Source organism: Physeter macrocephalus, chromosome 2, assembly GCF_002837175.3.
Source record: "Physeter macrocephalus isolate SW-GA chromosome 2, ASM283717v5, whole genome shotgun sequence".
In the NCBI taxonomy this organism is placed as follows: Eukaryota; Metazoa; Chordata; class Mammalia; order Artiodactyla; family Physeteridae; genus Physeter; species Physeter macrocephalus.
The window spans coordinates 9,821,246-9,842,447 of NC_041215.1; the positions used below are offsets into that span (position 1 = coordinate 9,821,246).

At 43.6% G+C, this 21,202-nt stretch overlaps 2 protein-coding genes across 11 annotated transcripts in view; one reads left to right on the forward strand and one right to left on the reverse strand.

The window, feature by feature from the left end:
* The first annotated feature begins 367 nt into the window (after window positions 1-367).
* MRNIP (MRN complex interacting protein) lies at window positions 368-19,850 on the forward strand. 10 transcript variants are annotated; one of them, XM_055080199.1, is made up of 10 exons: window positions 368-847; window positions 3,011-3,070; window positions 6,953-7,136; window positions 7,778-7,849; window positions 9,111-9,199; window positions 11,758-12,035; window positions 14,285-14,442; window positions 17,289-17,376; window positions 17,649-17,750; window positions 19,101-19,850. In XM_055080199.1, exons 6-10 carry the CDS (start codon window positions 11,961-11,963, stop codon window positions 19,590-19,592), a joined length of 915 nt encoding a protein of 304 aa, XP_054936174.1. In that variant the 5' UTR covers window positions 368-847; window positions 3,011-3,070; window positions 6,953-7,136; window positions 7,778-7,849; window positions 9,111-9,199; window positions 11,758-11,960; the 3' UTR covers window positions 19,593-19,850. The 10 variants fall into 10 exon arrangements, with proteins under 10 accessions (XP_054936174.1, XP_054936165.1, XP_054936167.1 ...); XM_055080190.1 differs by lacking the exon at window positions 11,758-12,035 and adding an exon at window positions 12,926-13,028; XM_028498118.2 differs by lacking the exons at window positions 368-847; window positions 11,758-12,035 and adding exons at window positions 925-951; window positions 12,926-13,028.
* SQSTM1 (sequestosome 1) overlaps window positions 19,794-21,202 on the reverse strand; it is a 13,615-nt gene continuing 12,206 nt past the window's right edge. Inside the window, exon 8 of the mRNA XM_007118580.4 lies at window positions 19,794-20,663. Within this exon, the coding sequence (XP_007118642.1) occupies window positions 20,506-20,663 (158 nt within the window). The 3' untranslated portion in view covers window positions 19,794-20,505. The remainder of the gene's footprint in view (window positions 20,664-21,202) is intronic.

The following is a 21,202-nucleotide window of genomic DNA, read 5'->3' on the forward strand; positions in this document are numbered from 1 at the left end:
TTATTAGTATAGAGATAACTGCCAGGTTGTTTTTCCCTTTTACCGTTCTATCAGCATCCTTGTCAGGATTGGGCGTTTTTAATTTTCTTTTAACAAGATTATTTATGTTGTCAGGCACGTGGGAATGTCTTGGCGGGCTGGCGTTAAGGTGAGGTTGGGACATGAGGGGTGAAATATTTTTCCTCTATGCCCAGACTGGGACTTGGGCTCCACCTTTTAGAGCGGGTCTTCCTCGGGACTGCAATAAGGACTGATTTCGTTTTCAACCGCCAGGCGTCTCCGTTTCCCTCTCTGAGAAGCGTAGAGTTGGTGAACTGCCTATTTTCCCAGGATTCTCGGTGCTCCGACTCAAACGTTAACTAACCACCTCTGACCAGAGGTCCTGCAAATTCCTACCGTGGGCCCAGGGAGTGGGCCCGAGCAGGGAGGCGCCCTCCGGCTCCCTCTCCCCGACTTGAAGAAGCAGAAGAAACTGTACCAGCAAAGGCCGGACCCCCAGCGGCGGCTGGGGACCCAGCCCTTGCAACTTCAATCTTCCCAGGGAGCCCAGGCGGAAACGCTGGTTTAGATAGAGGCGGGAACTGCTTCGGGCTGAGACAGACAACCAGTGACCTGACTGACGCAAGCCCCAAGCAACGCCCGACTCGGCAGCAGAGATACAGCCCGAGTCCTGAGGTCGCCCGGGGTCCCAGCTGACCGCCGACTAACGCTGAGTTTTCCGGTGGCCCAAGTGCGCACTAGGGACGAAGCTCGAGGGGGCCGGAGCGCAGGGCGCACGCTCTCCAGGGGCGGTGCCTGAGGCCAGAGAGGCCCGAGCGCCTGAAGCGGGCGGAGCCAGGGCGGACAGGTTAGTGCGGCGCACGCGCGGCGGCGACGGCGGTCGCAATGGCGCCCTCTCAGCGGTTCCGGGTGTTGCGCTGCTCTTGCTGCCGCCTCTTCCAGGCGCACCAGGTGGGGCCTCCCCCTCCTCAGAGCACGGGGCTGGCGGGCAGGACGAGGTGGGGTCGCGGGGGCCAGACCTCCTTCCCCAGGCGTGGGCGCCGTCTCGTGCGGTTGCGGGGTGTGTCTGGGTCCCGGACAAATGACGATGTCTGTCCTGAGAACTAGGTTTTATTGATGTCGCTTCTCCATAACGTTGTGCTGGGGTTTTTTCGTTTTTTGCTTGGTGGTTGTAAGATTCGCAGAAACCAGCCAGTGGTTTCTGCCGAGGCGGCCTCGTGAACTCTGTCTAGCGGGTGGTCGGGCACACCAGGTTGAGGGTAGAGGATAGCCTCCTTTATGCAGAGCCTAGCCCCCAAAATGGCTCTTTCTTCATTTAAATACAAGGGAAATGATAGTTTTAAAAACTGAGGCACGACTGGGCACCCCTGCTGGCACTCTTTGGCTCTGCCCGTAGTGAGGGACTCGACGCCTACTCAGAGTGTAAATAATCTCGCGCCTTTAAACAGGATAATCGAAGTTTCTAAAACGTAATGTTTCCCTGACTCAAAACGTAAAATAGGGGATGTCACTTAACCTGTTCTTTCCTGAATCACGTTCTGTCTCCCTGTTTGATGCTGTCAAGGTTGTCATTGTATCCGCTTCTGGTAGTCCCCTGCTAATCTGCTGTGCCCTGAAGAAGGGTAGCATCAAATTGCATACAAAATGTATGTACAAACATACAAAATGTATGTTTAAAAGCCAGTAAGAGGCTGGGTATGCACCTGTAAGTTCGCTGTGACTTTGTAAGGGTCATTTTAGGGGCTTAGAAACTTTTTACTTATTTCATTTTTTTGGTTCTAGGAGTTGAGAATAAATGGGAGTCATTTCCACTTTTAAATTATTATATATATAATGTAGTTCGTGTTCTCATGGTCATTTTCAACTCTGGAAAGTGATTTGAAACCAAGTGGGAAAAGAGGGTTAACAATTTAATTCCAAGTCGGCTCTGTATCAGGCAGTTTCACACATCTCATTTAATTTCAACAGCCTCTGAATTCTGTATCTTCATTCCCCAGAGCTAGCCAGTTACTGTGTGTCCTTCCGGAGCTTTTATTATTTTTTAATGCATTTCTTACTTGCATATATACCTGTAGAAGATACACAGTATTTTTATGGTGTTTGAAGGTAGATGCTGAGAAGTGGAATCTTAGGATATACCCACTTAAATTTGTAATAGATGCTGCTTGTCCTCCTTAGAATCCTTTTAGGTACTTCCCCCAAAGCCCTGATGGTTTTTGTATTAGGATCATATTAATCATGTTAATTTTTATGAATCAACCAGACATCTTTGTGATATTAAGCATGGCATTTCATTCCATCTCTTAAAACAGTTTTGGTGCCCCTTGATAACATTTTCTTTGTTGCCTTTACAAATGGATTTATTTCTTTAATTATCTCTTCTAAATAGATGTTTGCTTATAAGCTATATTAGTTTTTGAAGCTATATTAATTTTCTACCTAGCCCCTATATTAGATTGTCTTACTGGTTTTAGTGTTTTTTCATTTGATTATCTTGAGTTTTAAAGAAATAAATCATATCATCCATAAATAAGGATAGTTTTTTTTTCCTTTCCATTTTCATACCTCTTGCTATGTTCTCTTTTCCAATTCCATCAGTTAGTACATCCAGAAAAAGATGATAAATAATAGTGCAGATCCTTGACTTGTTCTTGACTTTCATGGGAATGCTGGTGGTGATTCTGCAGCTTTAGAGCTGGATGTAAGGCATTTTATTATGTTAAGAGAGAATCCATCTAGTCAGATTTATCAAGAATTGAAAATCATGGAATTTTTTTTGAGAACCACAGATAGTAGAGATCTTATTGTTTCATATGGATAGCCAGTTTCCAAGAACCACTTATTAAATAGTCTCTTCTTTTTTCACCTTTATAATATACTAAATTTTCATACATGTGTTGGTTTGTTTCTGGACTCTTTATTCTTTTCCACTGATCTCTTTATTATTTCTGATCCAGTTCCACCTGTTTCAAATAATTACTTTAGCTATAATTCTGGAATTTCATTGTAGGTGAAAAAGAGTCTCAAATGGACATGCAAAGCTTGTGGAGAGAAGCAGTCATTTTTGCGGGTGAGTCCCAAGCAGCAGAGTGTCTAATACCCATACCAGGAAGCAGGTGGGACCCAGCCCTGCAGAAGCATATTTCTCATGGAACCCAGTGTTCCATTATTGGCTCAAGTTCATTAGATATAGCGCTCCTCCTCCCTAAGATCATCTTCCTTCAGGAAGCGAAATGAATGGAGCAGTGCCTGGAAAGTTACCTTCCTTTTTTAATTCAGTCAGTAAGTATTTACTGAGTAACTTCTGTATGCAGGCATGGGACACAATGGAAGGTAAGACCATGTTGTTATTGCCTTCACCGATCTGCTCTTGTGGAACAGGAAGAGAAACTAAAACACACACATGTAATTTAAAACTAGACTGAGCAAAATGAGAGGAAAGTACAGGGGTCTGTAAGAAGATAACTGAGTAATAAGACCTAACCTGGGATGGGCAAACAGCTGTTGGTAGATGCAGGCGTGTGAGAGGGGGCAGGCAGGGTGTGAAGGTAGTCAGGAGATGAAAGAGCATGTGGACTGAAGGGAGCATGTTGTAAATGCTCTTATCAGCCCAATTTTTTCACCCAGCATCACAGTTCTTTTCAAGTCCATACTTACTGACCCACCTGATCTCTAATATCACAGGGTCCTCACTGAGCCCCTTGTTCACCTGCTCCAGCCCTTGATGCCACCTCTCCAGCCTCATCTCATCATTCTCCTCCTTCAGCCATAGGGGCTTTTCCTTCTGACCTTGAAACAATCCAAATCTGCTTCCTTCTTAGGGCCTTTATGCTCATTGTTGGGGCTTCCCCTAGTTAATCTCATTACCCTGATCAGAAATATAGGCAAGTGTGTTTATGTGAGTATTGTCCATCTGAGACTGTAAGTTCCACAGGAACAGAGGCTTTGCCTATTTTACTTATATACTCTTTTAAAAAAAATTGAAGTATAGTTGATTTACAATATTATGTTAGTATCAGGTGTATAGCAGAGTGATTCAGTTATACATATTTTTTTCTTATTCTTTTCCATTATAGTTTATTATAAGAAATTGAATGTAGTTCCCTGTGCTATACAATAAATCCTTGTTGTTTATCTATTTTATATAGTGTGTATCTGTTAATCCCATACTCCTAATTTATTCCTCTCCCCCTCTTCCCCTTTTGGTAACCATAAGTTTATTTTCTATGTCTGTGAGTGTGTTTCTGTTTTGTAAAAAAATTCACTTGTATTATTTTTTTAGATTCCACATATAAGTGATATCATATAATATTTGTCTTTGTCTGACTTGCTTCACTTAATATGATACACTCTAGGTCCATTCATGTTGTTGCAAATGGCAATATTTCATTCTTTTTTATGGCTGAGTAATATTCCATTTTGTGTGTGTGTGTGTGTGTGTGTGTGTGTGTGTGTGTGTGTGTGTGTGTGTGTCTATATACACACACACATACACCCCATATCTTCTTTCTCCACTCATCTGTTGATGGACACTTATATACCCTTTTTTGTATGTTTTGCTGATATACTCTTGGCACCTAGCACAGTGCCTGTCACATAGTCAGTGCTTGCTCAAGTAATGTTTGTTGAATGAGTAAGTGACAAACCCCACATTGATGGGCATTTAGGTTGATTTTAGTTTTCATTGTTATGAACAACTCTGCAGTGAAGCTTCTTACAAATACCTCTTTCTTCACTTGACCAATTATTTCCTTAGGGTGAATTCCTAGAAGTTAAATCAGAGGAATTCTTTTGACCAAGGTTCTTTCAGTTGCGAATAATAGGAAAAAAACACTTCAGCAAAATTTAAAATGTACTGGCAAGGTAATGGGGTATCTTGGGGGGATCCAAGGGAGGAGCTTCATCCTTGACCCCTTGAAGAATCAACCCCAAGAACTGACAAGCTGCCAACAACACAAGCATCGTCTTTTCCCTCCCTTGTCCTCCCTTCACCCAGTTTCTCCCTATACCTTCCTCCCTCTCTCCCTATCTCCTCTCCTTCCCTTTCTCTCTGTTCCCAGTTCACAGTAACGTACTCCACTCACAGACCACAGAATATCATTTCAAACCAACTGGAATAGCTGAGTCCCAATTATATCACAGTAACGTACTCCACTCACAGACCACAGAATATAATTTCAAACCAACTGGAATAGCTGAGTCCCAATTATAAACTCCTGGGAGAAACAATCTGATTGACCTGGTTGATTCAGATGTCCACCGCTGGTCCAGTCAGTTGGGATGGGTGGGAGTGGGGACAGTTTGGTCATCTGTCAGTAAGTATAGCTGCTGAGGCCTACCTTGAGATTGAGTCTCAGAAGGCAGGGGCTGGCTCATAGCTAGTGACTGCTGCTTGTTTTAGATGTCAGCATGTATTTCTGAATTCCTGAGGAAGCTTTGCCTTCCTCTCAGCACCCCCATGCTTGTGCAGTGGTATATGGCTTAGGACTGACTAGGCCACAGTAACAGACACCAAAATTGTGGTGGCTTAACGCAATAGAAGTTGTTTCTCTTGCTCTTGTAACACTCCTGGGAGAGATTGAGATCAGCAGGGCAGCTGTCCTTGGTATGGTCATCCGGGGACCCAGGCACCTATAATCTTGAGGTTCTGTTATTCCCTGAGGCTTGTTTCCCACTGCCTCTTGCCCCTCAAAGGAGCAAGATCAGGGAGGAGCTACCCAGGAAGGATCTGGAAGTGGCTTACATTCCACTGGGAAGAACCTAGTCTCATGGCCACACCTGACTGCAAGGAAGACTGGAAAATGTAGTCTAGTCTGCTCCCAGATGAGGAGAGAATGCATTTCAGTATTCAGGCAGCAGTCTCTGCTATGCAGGAGAGCATACACCCTACCGGTTATGCCAGACATAAGTTGTCAGTCATTTTAGAATTTTGTTTTTCAATTTATTTTGTTGATGTATAGTTGAATTACAATGTTGTGCTAATTTCTGTTGCACAGCAAAGTGATTCAGTTTTTTATATACATATATATATGTGTGTATATATATATATATATATACACACATATATATACACACATACACATACATCCTTTTTCATATTTTTTTCCATTATGGTTTATCACAGAATATTGAATATAGTTCCCTATGCTATACAGTAGGGCCTTGTTGTTTATCCATTCTATATATAATAGTTTGCATCGCTAATCCCAAACTCCCAATCCATCCCTCCCCCAACCCACTCCCTCTTGGCAACCATAAGTCAGTTATCAGTCTTTTTAAACTTTGCCTTTCCCCTCTCCAGTTCCTTTCCTCCCATTCTCACTTGAACTTTCCCCAAACGGGATTTCACTCCCCACCAGTTCGCTAAAATTGCTCATGTCAAAGTCAGCAATGGTCTCTATGTTGCTAAAAATGATGGTTGGTTCTCAGTCCTCAAGTGACTTGACTTATTGGTGGCATTTGTCAGAGTTTGTCACTTCCTCCTCCTTGAAGCATTGTCTTCACTTGACTTCTAGTCATCCTGCTCCTGGTTTTCCTCCTATCTTCGTGGCTGTGTTTCAATCCTCTTTGCTAGTTTTTTCCCATCTCCTCATCTTCTAAACCTGAGAGTGCTCTGGCACTCAGTTTTTTTACCTCTTGTCTAGCTACACTCATTCCCTTGGTCGTCTGAGATGAGACAATCTGACAATTCTCAAATGTCCATCTCAGACCCCAGGCCTGCCCCTGAACTTGTGTATGCTTCCAACTACTTACCTCTCTGCTGGATATCTAGGAGGCATCCCAAACCTATATCCCAAAACAAAGCCCTCACCTTACCCTCACCAACCTGCTCTTCCCACAGTCATCCCCAACTCTTAAGTGCCAAGTCCCTCTTTCTAGTTGTTTGGGCTAAAAACCTTGCACTCATCCCTGACTCCTCTTTTTCTTTTACACTCTTCATCTGATCCATCAGCAAATTTTGTCAGCCCTACCTTCAGGATATACCCAGACTGTGCCCACTTGCTACCACAGTGGTCCGAGTTGCCTCAGTATTTGCTGCAACCTCCTGACTGGTCACCTGCTTCTGCCATACAGTCTCAGCACCACAGCTGCAGGGTCCTACTGAAGCATATGCAAGATCATGTCAGACCTTCCAGGTTAGAGCAACATTCATGCTCCTACAGACAGGGCCAGGTTGGGGCAGGGGGCTGTGTGAAATGAAAATGTGGGGCCCCTTTTCAAAAGCAGAAAAAAAACTGCTATTAAAGGTACTAGAATATTAAGCTTTTCCTTTCTTTCATGGTCTCCTGACTTTTCCTGATGTCTTTTATTTACTAGTTTTAAAATTTACTATTTAATATCTTTCTGTGTAAAGAAAAACTAACATTTAAAATTGTGCAACACCAGTTATAAATGCAAAGAGCATTTAGTACATATGTGGAACATATGCAGAATAATATAAGAGCATTTGGTGTATACGTAGAATCATCAAAATTGCACAATTTGTATTTTGTAGCTCATACATGCCTACATATTTCATTCCTACCAGAACAGTGGAGATGTTGCACAAAATTAACTATTTTTACTTCACTGCTTGATACATGCACATTCTACCCATACTCTCAACCTTTAGCTCACTGATGAGTAAGTAAGTACTGAGAGGGAAAGGAACTGGGAAAGATTGCCCTATCTTTCCTTTTTTTTTCCTGTGTTATTATTTTCAGCATAGTCTATTCCAGGGAGGTAACAGGAGTAAGAAAAGATATGACACGTTTCCTTGGTTGTTCATGTTTTTTAGAATACCCTTGCCTCCTTTCTGCAACTGAAGCAAGTTCTGATTCCAGTGGAAAGCCCGGCCTCTCAGGCTAAGGTTGCCCCCCACGTACTTTTGTTGTGCTTTACTTTGTGTTGCTGTAAAGAAAGTTCTAATGAGGAAAAAAATAAGTAATGTTCTCTTTTTGGGAAAAAAAAAGACTTGTACACACCGTCTGAACTTGGATTCTCACTGAACTCCCACACCTTGTGAGTTGACTGCAATTCTGTGCTCCTCAGTCATCAGGCATGCTGTATGCAAAAAGAGTGACAAGAAACAGTGGACACATTTGGTGTCCACAACTCACAAACATGCTTCATTATCTCATCAGACTTTACTTACACAATACAAGTTCAAAGATTATTAAGAATTTCAAGATGGAGACAGCAGAGCAGATCTCATGCCTATAAGGCTGACTCTGCCTGTAACAGGGCCTACGCTCTCAAACCTCATCTCCTACCATCTTCCCCCTAGACCATTCAGCTCCAGCCACTTGGCCTCCTCACCGTTCCTCCAAAATGCCAGGCTCAGGGTCTTTGCACTCCTTTCCGTTTCATTGCTTCTGCTGAATGTTCTTCCCCCAGGTATCTACGTGGCTTGTTTCTGCCTATCTTCCTATTTTGTGCTCAGATGTCACCCTCTCAGTGATCTACTCCTTGACTTCTTGAACACACATATAAAATTGTCTACTGTGTCCCCACTCTGCCCCACCCTGCTTCATTGCCTTACTTTCCTCAGAAGCACTTCTCACCATCTGATGGCCATATAGGTGACTTATGTGCTTATTATCTGTCTCTTCTCACTACAGTGTGAGCTCCATGATGACAGTAGTGTTTGTCCATTCCCGTATTGTGTTGTCCTTACCTAGTTCAGGGCCTGGCACATAATAGGTGCTTAATAAATACTTATTGAACAAATGAGTGACTGCTGAGTGAAAAAAAGTATCTATTTTATATTCTCTTGATTATGAGTGAGTGAGGTGTATCATTTCATATGTTTATTGGCAATTTGCGTTACTTCTCTTCTGAATTTCTTATGTTCATTAACCAATTTGTGTGGGATTTTGGGTTGAGTTTGGCTTTGATATATAAAGTTCAGGGTGATGGTGGGCAGCCAGATAGACTGAAACTACTAGTCCCTGAGACTGTTAGTTTGTAAATCACTGCAGAAACAACAATTATTGTTTGAGTTCCTGCATGGTGCTTTGGGCCTTGCAAAGTACAGTTTTATCCTCCCTGGGTTGCAGCTCTAATGGATCTATTTCTCAGCATTCTGTCACACTTTTTAAACTTGATATTTTTGTTTGTTTGTTTCTCAGGCTTACGGTGAGGGCTCTGGTGCTGACTGTAGACACCATGTCCAAAAATTAAATCTGCTGCAGGGACAGATTTCAGAGATGTCACTCAGGTATAGTAATTCGAGGGAGGCATGGTTATCTTGCCCTGTTTTTATCTTGAGTGGATGGTGGAAGTCTATGATGGAGAAATCCCTTAGAGTTCCATGTCTTACAATATGGCAATTAGATATTGAACAATCTTCCCACTGAAATTAATTTAAAATGCCAGCCACAATATTTTAAATGCACTGAAGAAATGACAAGAAGGTAAGTAACCATCAGAGGCCAAAAATGAAGCAAAAGCCAAAATCCAGAGAATAAGCAGCTGGGCTGCTGAGGCGATTGAAACCTGTTGCCCTTCAGCTTCCATGCATCTGGGAGGGAAGCAGGAGACAAAGACAAAGCCGGGGGTCTGTTCACTGTGGGAAGGTCCATAAGAGACCACCACATAAAGCTGAGTCCCCAAAGGACTACACCCGCAGCATACAAATGAACTAGAAATGCACCCGCTCCATAGCAGGGACCCAGCCTGTGTTGACCTTGGCACTGACTGAAGAAGGGAAATACTGCTCCAGGATTTTATAAGCGTAAGGAATCTGTCACATGGCCTTTAAGCCTTTTACACATGCTGTGTGAAAAGTCTCAAGCTGAGAACTTATTTTTAAATTGTCCCAGGAAGCAGAGGTAAATGCAGCTTCTTTTTGGAGCAATACATGTTCAACCCAGGTATCAAAGAATTCCCACATATAAAGTTCCAAGGAGCATATACCCAAAGTTAAAAATCATTTAACTTACTTAAGGAAGTATGTCACCATGAGCAAAAGACAGCAGAAATGACAGAAAAGTCAGACCCAAAAAGAGTTCAGAATACATAATATTTCATGTTTAATATATTTAATGAAATTAAAAGGGGGGTTGCTAATATGAGGAGCAAGAGACTTTAAAAAATAACCAGTTTAAAAAAAAACAACCAAAAAGTTTGTAGAAATGAAAAGTATAGTCATTGAAATTAAAAGTTTAGTGGACCATTAAACAGATCAAGTACAACTGAAGAGAGAATTAGTGAAATGGAAGATCAATCTGAAGAAATTAACCACAGTGCAGCACAGAAAGACAAAAAGGTGGAAAATGTAAGTTCAGAGACATGAAGGATACAGAGAAGAGTTCCAGCAGGAGATAATAAAGAGAAAGGGACAAAGGCAATATTTGCAGGGAAATGAACAGAACATTTTCCAGAATCAAAGGGCTTACATTCTTAGATTCAGGAAACACAGTAAATCCCAAACTAGATGAAAACATTGTGTATGTAGGCAATCCTAATGAGCCTATCTATACAAAAGCTACTAGAACTAATAAGTTAATTTAGCAAGATCACAAGGATATATGGTCAACATACAAAACTAAATTTTATTTTTATATAAATGCAGTGAACAGTTGGAAAATAATTTTAAAAATCAAATACCATTTATAATACCATCAAAAAATAAAATACTTAGGGATAAACATAACCCAAAAACGTGCAAGAAATTTTCAGTAAAAACTACAGAACGTTGCTGAGAGAAATTAAAGAAGATCTAAATGAAGAAATATGACATGTTCATGGATTGGAAAACTCAATATTGTTAAGATATCAGTTCATCCTAAATTGATCTGTAGAGTCTGCCATTAGGTTCCAATCAAAATTCCAGCAGTTTTGGTTTCTTTCGAAGAAATTGACAAACTGATCCTAAAATTTATATAGAAATGCAATTGCCAAAACAATTCTGATAAAGAACAAAACTGGAGGACTTCTACAGCCTGATTTCAAGATTCACTATAACACTATAGCAGTCAAGATAATAGTGTGATTTGGTGAAAGACTAGACATATAGATAACATCAGAAGGCAAATGAAGGGACTTCCCTGGTGGTCCAGTGGTAAAGAATCCACCTTACAATGCAGGGGACATGGGTTCGATCCCTGGTCAGGGAACTAAGATCCCACATGCGGGACAGCTGAGCCTGCGCACCACAACTACTGAGCTCACACGCCTCAACTAGAGAGCCTGTGTGCTGCAAACTACAGAGCCCACATGCTCTTGAACCCACGCACCACAACTACAGAGCCCACGCACCCTGGAGCCTGCGCGCCACAACTTGAGAAAACCCACACCCCACAACTAGAGAGAAGCCCACGTGCCACAACCAAGACCCGACACAGCCAAAAATAAATAAATAGATTCAATGAAGGATGAAAAAAAAGGCAAGTAAATAAACAAATAGTGGTATTTTCATACAATAGAATACTACTCAGCAACAAAAACAACATGGGCAAACCTCAAAGACATTGCTAAGTGAAAGAAATCAGACACAAAAGACCACATATTGTAGGGATGAGTGGTATTCTGGGGAGGGGGAATCACCTACAAAGGCATATAAGGGAACTTCGGGGTGATGACAATTTTCTATATCTTGCTAATTATATCTCAATAAATTTTTTTTTCTATATCCTGATGGGAGTAATAGATTCAAAGATAAAATTTACCAAACTCATCTAACTGTACACTTAAATTGGTACATTTTAGTGTATATTAATTATAAATTATACCTCAATAAGTTAATTTTAAAGGACAAAAAAAATCTGCCCTTAGACACAACAACATAATGAAATTGCAGAACATGGAAGACAAAGGGAAGAGTTGAAAAGTAGCTGGAGAGAAGAGAGATCACCTACACAAGAACAGTAGACACCCAGCTTCTCAGGGGTAACATTAGAAGCAAGAAGACAGACCATTACCTTCATATTGCTGAGAGATGTTCTGTAGTTGATGGAGTTGAGTTCCTGAATCATACTATGGTGAGCAGAGTTCTGGCTAGTAGCTGTAGGACACTGCTCAACTGGACATTGGAGTATCGACCATGTGGCACGGTAGGCGGTTCATATGCGTGATCTTATTTCATCTTCCTCATCACCCTGTGAGGATAATTGGCTTCTGTTTACAGATGAAGAAACTGAATTAGAGGTGCCCACATTTGGTAGAGTTGGGGTTCTCATTGTAGTTCTCTGGAGAGAGCTCCAATCTGATCATGTGATGTAACAACCCTGTCTGACATGGGTGGATGTGGCTTTGGTGCTAACCTTCAGTCCTCGCACTATGAATGTTTTCACTGGCCATCCAGCCCTACTTGAGGCTGCAAAGGTTCCAGCTCCTCACTCTGCTTTATGTGGTAAGAGAGCCCTGCTGTCCCTGGGAGGCTGGATGAAGTCACTATGACACATCAAGCTCAGTAAAATGCTTTCTCTTGTAGTGGTTGAGATATAATACAACTGTAAAGACACTCATATGACCGTATGCAATGGGGACATCTCCATTGCTGATGGGAGGGACTCTGTGCTATCAGAGTTCAGCTGACATTAGTCTCTGTGTTCAGGCACTGAGCAGGGCACATGCACACATATTGTCTCATTTATCTTCACAGTGACCCTTGCAATATTATCCCCATTTGTAAATAAGGAAACTGGGATACAGTGATATACCCAAAATCACACTGTCCGTGACAGCCAGTCATTGGCAAAGCCATGATGCAAACTCTGGTCTCTGGGCTAAGAGTGCCACTTCTGCCCTGTGTCACTTTTCCTCTTGCTCCAAGTAACAGATGGTCCCTCTGCCTTCTGAACTGCTGGAAGATTACCAAATCACATCAAAACAACAGAGATAAGTTCTAAGTTCCCCTAAACAGGCTTTGATATCCACATCAAGTCCATGCATCTTGCCGTTCCCATCTTCATTGTCCTTCATCTTCCTGGTCATTTTACAGAGGACAACTGTACAATCTTTCCCTAAGGTCTCTAGAAGAATCCATAAATGCCAATGAGGAGGAAAATGCACGTCCTCGGCAGGCTGTGCCTGCAAGCCTGCAGGTAAGCCAGCAGCACCATCTCGGCCCGGATGCCTGAGCCGCTCTGTCACAGAGGGGGGTTCCGTTTATTCATTCATTCCTCATTTGTTCAGCAAACGCTTGTTGATGTCACCAAATGATGAGCACTTGGCTTAAAGCTACAGGGAACACAAAAATGAATAAACCTATCCCTTTCATATGTGTGGAGACAGCAGTGTAAAATAATTACAATACTGTGAAAAGAGCTTTTTCTTCTGGCTGCTTGGTGAATTCTTCTGAACTTAGCTTGAACTTCACCTCCTTGTGCTTCTCCCCTTGGCCCACAGCACTCTCAGCACAGTTGTGGTAGGGAAGACATGCTGTTGTAAAGTGCCTGGGTTTCCACGTTCCCTTTCTCCAGACTGAGCCCCACAGCAGGGCTCACATCCAGTTGTTCATTCCCAGGGCCTGGTTAAAGTAGGTACTCAAACAGTGTTTGGATGGGCATTGCATGTAAGAGCTTGAGTGACTGAGTAGGTGATGCCTTTGGTACATCCAAGATGCCATGGGTACGTGGAACACTGTCCTGCCAGGGATGAGGGGAGTGGGAACAACTGACAGGCTCCCTGGCAGAGCCCCACCTCTGCTCACAGAATCACACTGGCAACGCCCGCTTTCCAGGTGCTCTTCATATTTTTATTATATCAATAAATAGGGGAGATGCTCGTAAGCACACTAACACATCAGCTCTTGCATATTTGGGTCTATACTTCCAGTTTCTTTACTTACAGACTTAATCTTTCTTCATTTCTTCTGTAAGAAACACTTGTTTGCATCCTGGAATTTTCATTTACATCATATCTTCTATGTTGCTATATAGCTTTCAATTCTTTTCATTTCTAAAAAGTACCTACAGAATATAGTGGATATGGCAATATTTATTCCCTTATTGGGCATTTAGGATGTTTGCAAACTTTTGCTACTATAAATATTTGCTATTATTTGTAACACTTTGAACATCTTTATGCCTTTGTCTTCATTTGGAACTACTGGGCCAGGGAATTTGGACATTTGCAAAGTTCTTGGTAAAGTTCTTGTGACCTGCAGCTTTCCCAAAGTGTGTGCCAGTGTGCTCCATTCAAGATACCTGTTTCCCGTTACCTTCCAATCAAATTCCTTTCCTGGTGACGGTGTAGACATGGGTCCTGAGGCCCTTAGGCCTCAGAGTTGCACTGGAGATTTTCAGTAAAGGTGTCTGCTTTCTAACTCTGAGAATAAACTTACTTCCCAATCCTGTAGGAAAAACTCCAGCCCTCAAAGAACCGCTGGCTGAAGTATCTGGAAAGGGACTCCAAAGAACTGCAGCTGGAAGAAGGAGGAGTGTGTTTCAACAGACAGCCCTCATCCAAGAGAGAGAAGCCAGACCCTCCCTTCAGTACAGGCCTGCCTAGAAAAAGGTGCCAAGCTAGTAGCTAATCCAGCCCTCACCCATGCCCACCTCACTGACCTACGGTTTGGGGGACTGATGAGCAGCTTCCTGTGGTCAGCAGGAAGCCTGAGGGATGTGAGCCAGCAGGCGCCATCACCGCAGGCCCTCTGGCCTGGCCAGGCACCAGGTGCAGCCAGTGCAGAAGTGAGGGCTAGGCAGGATTCCAGTGGGGGCGCCTTTTATGATGCTCACTTAATTCTGAACATCTAGACTGCACTGACCTCAGGGAAGAACTTAAGGGCAAGGTTGAGAAAGTGAAGTGGGGCCAGAGAAGCCGACAGGCGTGGGAACCTTTAGCTGAGCGCAGAAAAGACCTGACTTTCATGGGTCTCTTCTCCAGTCTTAATATGCATTTCAGTGAGTTTTCTTTTTTTTTTTTAAGATTTATTTTTTGTGTGTGTGTTTTTTTTTGTTGTTGTTGTTTTGTTTTTTGTTTTTTTGCGGTATGCGGGCCTCTCACTGTTGTGGCCTCTCCCGTTGTGGAGCACAGGCTCCGGACGCACAGGCTCAGCGGCCATGGCTCACGGGCCCAGCCGCTCCGCGGCATATGGGATCTTCCCGGACCGGGGCACGAACCCGTGTCCCCTGCATCGGCAGGTGGACTCTCAACCACTGCGCCACCAGGGAAGCGCTAAGATTTATTTATTTTATTTATTTTTGGCTGCATCTGGTCTTGGTTGCAGCAGTCGGGATCTTCACTGAGGCATGCAGGATCTTTCGTTGTGGCACCCGGGCCCTTCATTGTGTTGCGTGGGCTTCTCTCTAGTTGTGGCATGTGGGTTTTCTCTTGCGGCGCGCGGGTTTTCTCTCTGTAGTTGTGGCACGTGGGTTCCAGAGTGCGTGGGCTCTGTAGTTTGCGGCGTGTGAGCTCAGTACTTGTGGCGTGCGGGCCTACTTGCCCCATGGCACACGGGGTCCTAATTCCCGTGTCCCCTGCATTGGAAGGTGGATTCTTTACTGCTGGACCACCAGGGAAGTCCCTTAGTGAGTTTTCTGAGAGACTGCCTCATCTAGATTAGGATGGCTCTTCCAGGGCATATGCTATTGGGAGGTAGATTCCAGTTCAGAATAAGAACTTTCTAGCAACTACAAGCTATAGAGCAGAGAAATGGACTGCCTTAGATATCATTAGGCAACCTGTTGTTGGCAGTGGGGCAGAAGCTGAGCAGCCAGTTGGGAAGCTATAAGGGATGGCAAGGTCCCTACCTGTGTTAGGTGTCAGACCAGGTGACCACCAAGTCAGACTAAGGGCCACTGTTGAATGGTAGAACTGGGTTCTTTTTTAATTTTTATTGAAGTATAGTTGATTTACAATGTTGTGTTAGTTTCAGGTGTACAGCAAAGTGATTCCATTTTATATATATATATATACATTTATATGTGCATATATATATATTTATATATATATATATATATATACACATTTATATTAAAAAGCAACATCAGTATATATTTTTTTCTTTTTCTGGTACTCTTCTTAGTATTTTTGGAAAAACTTTTGGTAAGAAAAATGGCCCAGATTTGCATTTTTCAGACAAAATTCTTTCTTTAGGCTGGAATTACTACAACCAGTTCCCAGAAATACTACTTTTGGCTATAAGGAAAGGAAAATAAATCAGGACACCCATGAAAGAAAAAAAAACACCAAAAATTAATGTTTGTATACATTGGGCCATTTACTGTCCTTTCTAGCCTCCATTTTTCCAAAGAACCATATTAGTAAAGATCTGGATATCTTAAATATCATAGCTTGCATTGTTTTACTCTATTCCTCATCCAACCATTTGTTTAGTCCAAAATATTTTCTAGTCAACCTTGTAGGCTAAGAATTTGGGTGAATATGGAAATTCATTTTAAAGCATTTGCCATTTGTATTGGCTTACCATGCTGTCGCCACACCATTCACCACTAAAACTAACCCGTGACCTGGCTAACCCATGCCCTGGCTTCAGTGAGATTGCTCTAGATACGAACTGGGGATTAATAACAGAAGTAACAGTAAAAACAGCTAATATTTATTGGGTCCTTATTCTTTGCCAAGCACTTTGCTAAGTGCTTTACGTGGAGTAAATTACTAAATCCTTATAGCAACCCTTTAAGGAAGGTGCTAATACCACCCCAAATTACAGATGAGGAAAATGAGATTTGGAGAAATTAAGTAATTGGCTCAAGGGGACACAACGAATACATTTTGAACCAGAATTTAAACTCAGTCCAGAGTTTGCACTCTTAATATTTACACTATTACCACAAGTGAATCCAATTAAGATGACAGGAAAGACATTCTAATATTTTATCAGTGATGCTGTTCAGTTCTGTTAATATCCTTCTTGGGTGACCCTAAGCACTTAAGACACAAAGAAAAATTTGAGTTTGGTAGATCAAGAAGATTGACACTTTCATCCAATTTGGTGTTCAAAATAAGGAACGTTTTAAAAGTAAGCCATTATTCAGAGAGAATATCTGTCTGCAAAACAGTTTGTAGATGGTTTGGAGCCATTGAGTAAAACACTGACTTCTCAACTTATCTTAATTTCTAATGACAGTGCTATGCTTTTTTAAAAAAAGAACTCTAAAAATCATAACAACATAATAAATACTCCAAGTTGTCATATCCCTGATCCACTGAACACTACAGTCTGACTTTGACAGAGCCATTAAAGGCCATGATTTGGAAGGACCTGGTTAGCCATCTATATATATATATATATATATACACATTTATATGTGTATATATATATATTCTTTTTGAGATTCTTTTCCATTGTAATTACAAGAAAGACTGGATTCTTGACAGCACTTTCCCTCTGCCAGGAAATGGAGCCAGAGCACAGTCCAGCCTCCATTCAGCCCTAATGTCCAGGACTCCAGAAACTGTGAGGTCACCTTGAAGTCCCTGAAGGTCAGTGATTGAGGACAGTGTCCCAGTGGCCATTGAGCAGACGCAGGATTTTTAAATTGTTTTGTGGACAATTAAAGTATCAGACTTACACCCCCTAAAAGCCCAGCTTCCCACGTGGGTGTCTTGTTTTCTGTCTTAAGCCACCTCCTTTCTCTGGCCTGCACTGTTTCCCTGCCACGCTCCTCCTGTCACTGATGTTAACTCGGGGTCAAAAGGGCAGCTTGATGCCTTGGAGGCAATCAAGGTTGACCAGTAGGGCTTTTCTGCATCAGGACCATTCCCTTCATTCTGCATGGAGTACCGGGTCTTTGTCAGACTGTTCAGCTTGGGACCTGCCCTGGGTTTCTGAGGAACTGTCACCTTCATTTATCCAGGTGGGTTCTTGTGCATTTGAGGCACTCTCTTCACCTAGGACCTGCTCTTGTTCCTGATACTTCAAACCTAGCAGACCTTCCAGGCCGCAGAATGCAGGTTTTGCTTTATGCTACAGGCACCCAGGCAGAGGAACTCTGCCAGGCATTTGTCACTGCCATGCCCCAACATAGGCCAGGGTCATCCTGGCCGGCTTCAGACAGTAGTGGAGAGTGCCCGTCCAAAGCCAAGAGGCAACGGTCAAACTCTGGTGTTGCTACTAACTAGCTATGTGACCCCCAGGTAAGGATGTGGCCCTGAATCTCCAAATTATAGAATACTGAGTGTGACAGTTACTGATGTACCAGTCCCAGGACTAAACATTTTTTATGCACCAATTCTCACCACAAGCCTGTTTTGTTTTGAAGGTGAGGAACTAAGGCTGGTGAAGGTTCAGTTGAGGTCACAGCAAATCAGTGGCAGAGCTGGCAGTCTCGAATCACTAACTGCCCACAGAGCCTCTTCCATACTGCCTGGGGGTGGTGATGCAGGGTCCCTCCTGTCATTGCTTTCAAATTCCTTTGTAGGCAGTGAAACCCAATTTTTTTTTTTTGAATTTTAGAATTTTTGTTTTTTATACAGCAGGTTCTTACTAGTCATCTATTTTATACACATCAGTGTGTATACATGTCAATCCCAATCGCCCAATTCATCACACCACCACTCCACCCCCCGCCACTTTCCCCCCTTGGTGTCCGTTTGTTCTCTACATCTGTCTCTATTTCTGCCCTGCAAACTGGTTCATCTGTACCATTTTTCTAGGAGTGAAACCCAGTTTTCGATGCATCCTCGTTTTCTGAGGTAGAAGGGAGAAGCCAGGCCTGTCACTGTCATATCCCCTGGGGTATTCTGTGCAGCCACTTCTACAGCTTCAAAACCCTGAACATGGTTCTAGAGAGACCTTCCCAGCTGCCTGGCAATGAGCACATGGTCTTTCCAGGTGGTCTCTAGGGCCCTTCCTGCTCGCACCCCTCAGGCACTCCCTCACCTGACGCTAAGGTCCCCATGACATCCCCTGATCACGTGAGAACATCTTCCTTTTTTGGGAAGCCTGGTCATGGAATTTGGCAGAGGATTTGGAGTGACGGAGAGGGCATTTATTTGCTGTGCTTAGCTAAACCTCAAAATCAAGGCATGTCCCTAGCCTGCCAGGCTACAGAATAGTAGACAGCACAGAGCAGAAAGTGTCAGCGCCCAGAGGTACAGTCAAGGACTAGTACAGGCACAGGACCTCCTCTCCTTGTCCCTTGAGCCTGCTGGGCATTCTTCTGAATGGAGAACATGGCCATCATCATCTTGTGTTTCCACCTCAGGACCACACTGGCCTGACAGGGAAGGTCAAAGAAGGAAGCAGTCGTGAGGACTGGGACACCAGGGAGCTCGTCATTCCTCGGGGGAAACCACCGTGTCCTGCCCAGCAGGTCAGGACCATGTCTCCTAAGTGGGAACAATTTCTTCCGCCACTTGGAAACAGCTCACATTTGGACACGGAGCCCCTGACCCCCCTGCAAAGAGGAGGCCCCAGGCCAGCCCGGGCAGCACAGACTGAGCAGGGGACCCCCAGGACCCAGACCCCAAGGGAAGGAGGCCTCTGCAGGACCCCTGGTGCACTCCAGCCTCCTCAGGCTACACACACTCCCATGCCTGGGCCCAAGAGGCTCTGCGGAAAGACCCCCGAGCAGTCAGGGGGCACGGGCCCTTGGGCAGAGGGTGGGCCCTTGATCAAAGGGATGCAAGAGCCTTCTTCACTCGTGCGACTGTGTGACCTCTTTAAAACCGGAGAGGACTTTGATGACGATCTGTGATGATTGAAACTAATGTGTTTGTTTGTTACTAATGTAAAAACATATTTGTTAAGTGAGCCCTTCTCCACTTGATCTCTGTGCCACTGGAAACAGGGCTCCCCAAGTTGCTTTTAAATAGTAGAACTAAGGATGACTTATGGGAACTACCAAGAACCAACAATAAACATGACTATCAAACAGATCATCTCTCATTGCACCATCTCTGATTAAAGTGCTTATACCATTTAATTAAGATTGTTTACAAATATAACAGAATGGCTACAAAGCGATTTTCTTAACTTTAAAAGCAGTTGACACATCATTGGGAAATGAGAGAATTACAGTAGTTGTGAAACAGGCAGTACTCAGTGAACATCAGTTCCCCTGTCAGCCCTTCTTTATTCCCAGATGTTTGTTTAGCCAAAGTCCTGAGCTGTCCTACCCTCTAGTAATCACTACAGGACAGCCTCCTTCGCCCCAACAGAATGTTGGCTATACTCTAGCCAAATTCAGAGTATATCAGATTTCTAGCAGAAAATCAATTACATATCAGTGTACTATAGTCATTTTTAAAAAAGCAAAAAAGCAGAAAACCATTAGGCAAGATCTATTCTGGACTGCTGGTGTAATCCTGCAGGGAGAAAGCGGGAATATGATGGCGTGGCCTCCGCGTCCTCCCCAGCAAGGAGTCTCGCGCTCTGCCCCAGGGGGGCACCCCCGGCTGCAAGGAGCCAGGCGCCCCCAGGAAGCTGGTTGGAACTACCCCCTCGTGTCACTTGTTCTACTGCCCTAAATGGCTTTGTGCGTCCCCACCCCCCAGATTCTGGAAGAAGAATGCAGAGAAACTGGCCCTTACAGAGGCACTGGGGTTCTATACTAGCTGAACACAACTATGAGAGAAGAAAGTAGACACAGAATGGGTGAGCAGACATTGTCACAACGGCGGTGGGTGTTTTGAATACTGGATGGTGTCTAGGGCAGCCCCGATGTCATAATCCTTGGTCTGTAGGAGCCTGGTGAGCCAGCCGCCTTCATCAGAGAACCCCATGGATAGCATCTGGGAGAGGGACTCAATCAGCCGGGGGTCAGCTTCTGCCAGAGAGAGTAATGACAGCCATGAGGAAGAGTCACTGGGCCCCAAATGTGACCTGTATGTAGCAGCATCCTGTCCAGCCAGCAACTACCCAGGGCCTTATACAAGGTCTTAACCCTCACAGGAACCCTCCAAGGCAGGAACTGGCAACCTTTTTCTATAAAGGGTCAGAGAATAAATATTTTAAGCTGCTTTGCAGGCTATTCGTCCCTGTCACAACTACTCAACTCTGCTGTTACAAGCATAAAAGCAGCTGTGTTCCAGTAAAACTTACATTTATGAACACAAAATTTGAATTTCATCTAATTTTCCCATCTTGACTTTTTTCCAACCATTATAAAAATGAAAAAAATCATTCTTGGCCCATAGGGCATAGTTTGCCACTCCCTGCTTTAAGGCAGAGAAGATAAATACTGGTAGCCCAAGGGCTAAATCTGGCCCATAGAATGGGTTTCCACTTGAATATTGTTTTAAAAGTCATTGCCGGGGCTTCCCTGGTGGCGCAGCGGTTGCGCGTCCGCCTGTCGATGCAGGGGAG

Coding starts and splice junctions, on each gene's coding strand:
- MRNIP (XM_028498103.2), top strand. CDS start 886: ATGGCGCCCTCTCAGCGGTTCCGGGTGTTGCGCTGCTCTTGCTGCCGC. Junction 952..3,010: donor GCCTCTTCCAGGCGCACCAG/GTGGGGCCTCCC, acceptor ATTTCATTGTAG/GTGAAAAAGAGTCTCAAATG. Junction 17,377..17,648: donor TCACCTTGAAGTCCCTGAAG/GTCAGTGATTGA, acceptor TTTCTGCATCAG/GACCATTCCCTTCATTCTGC.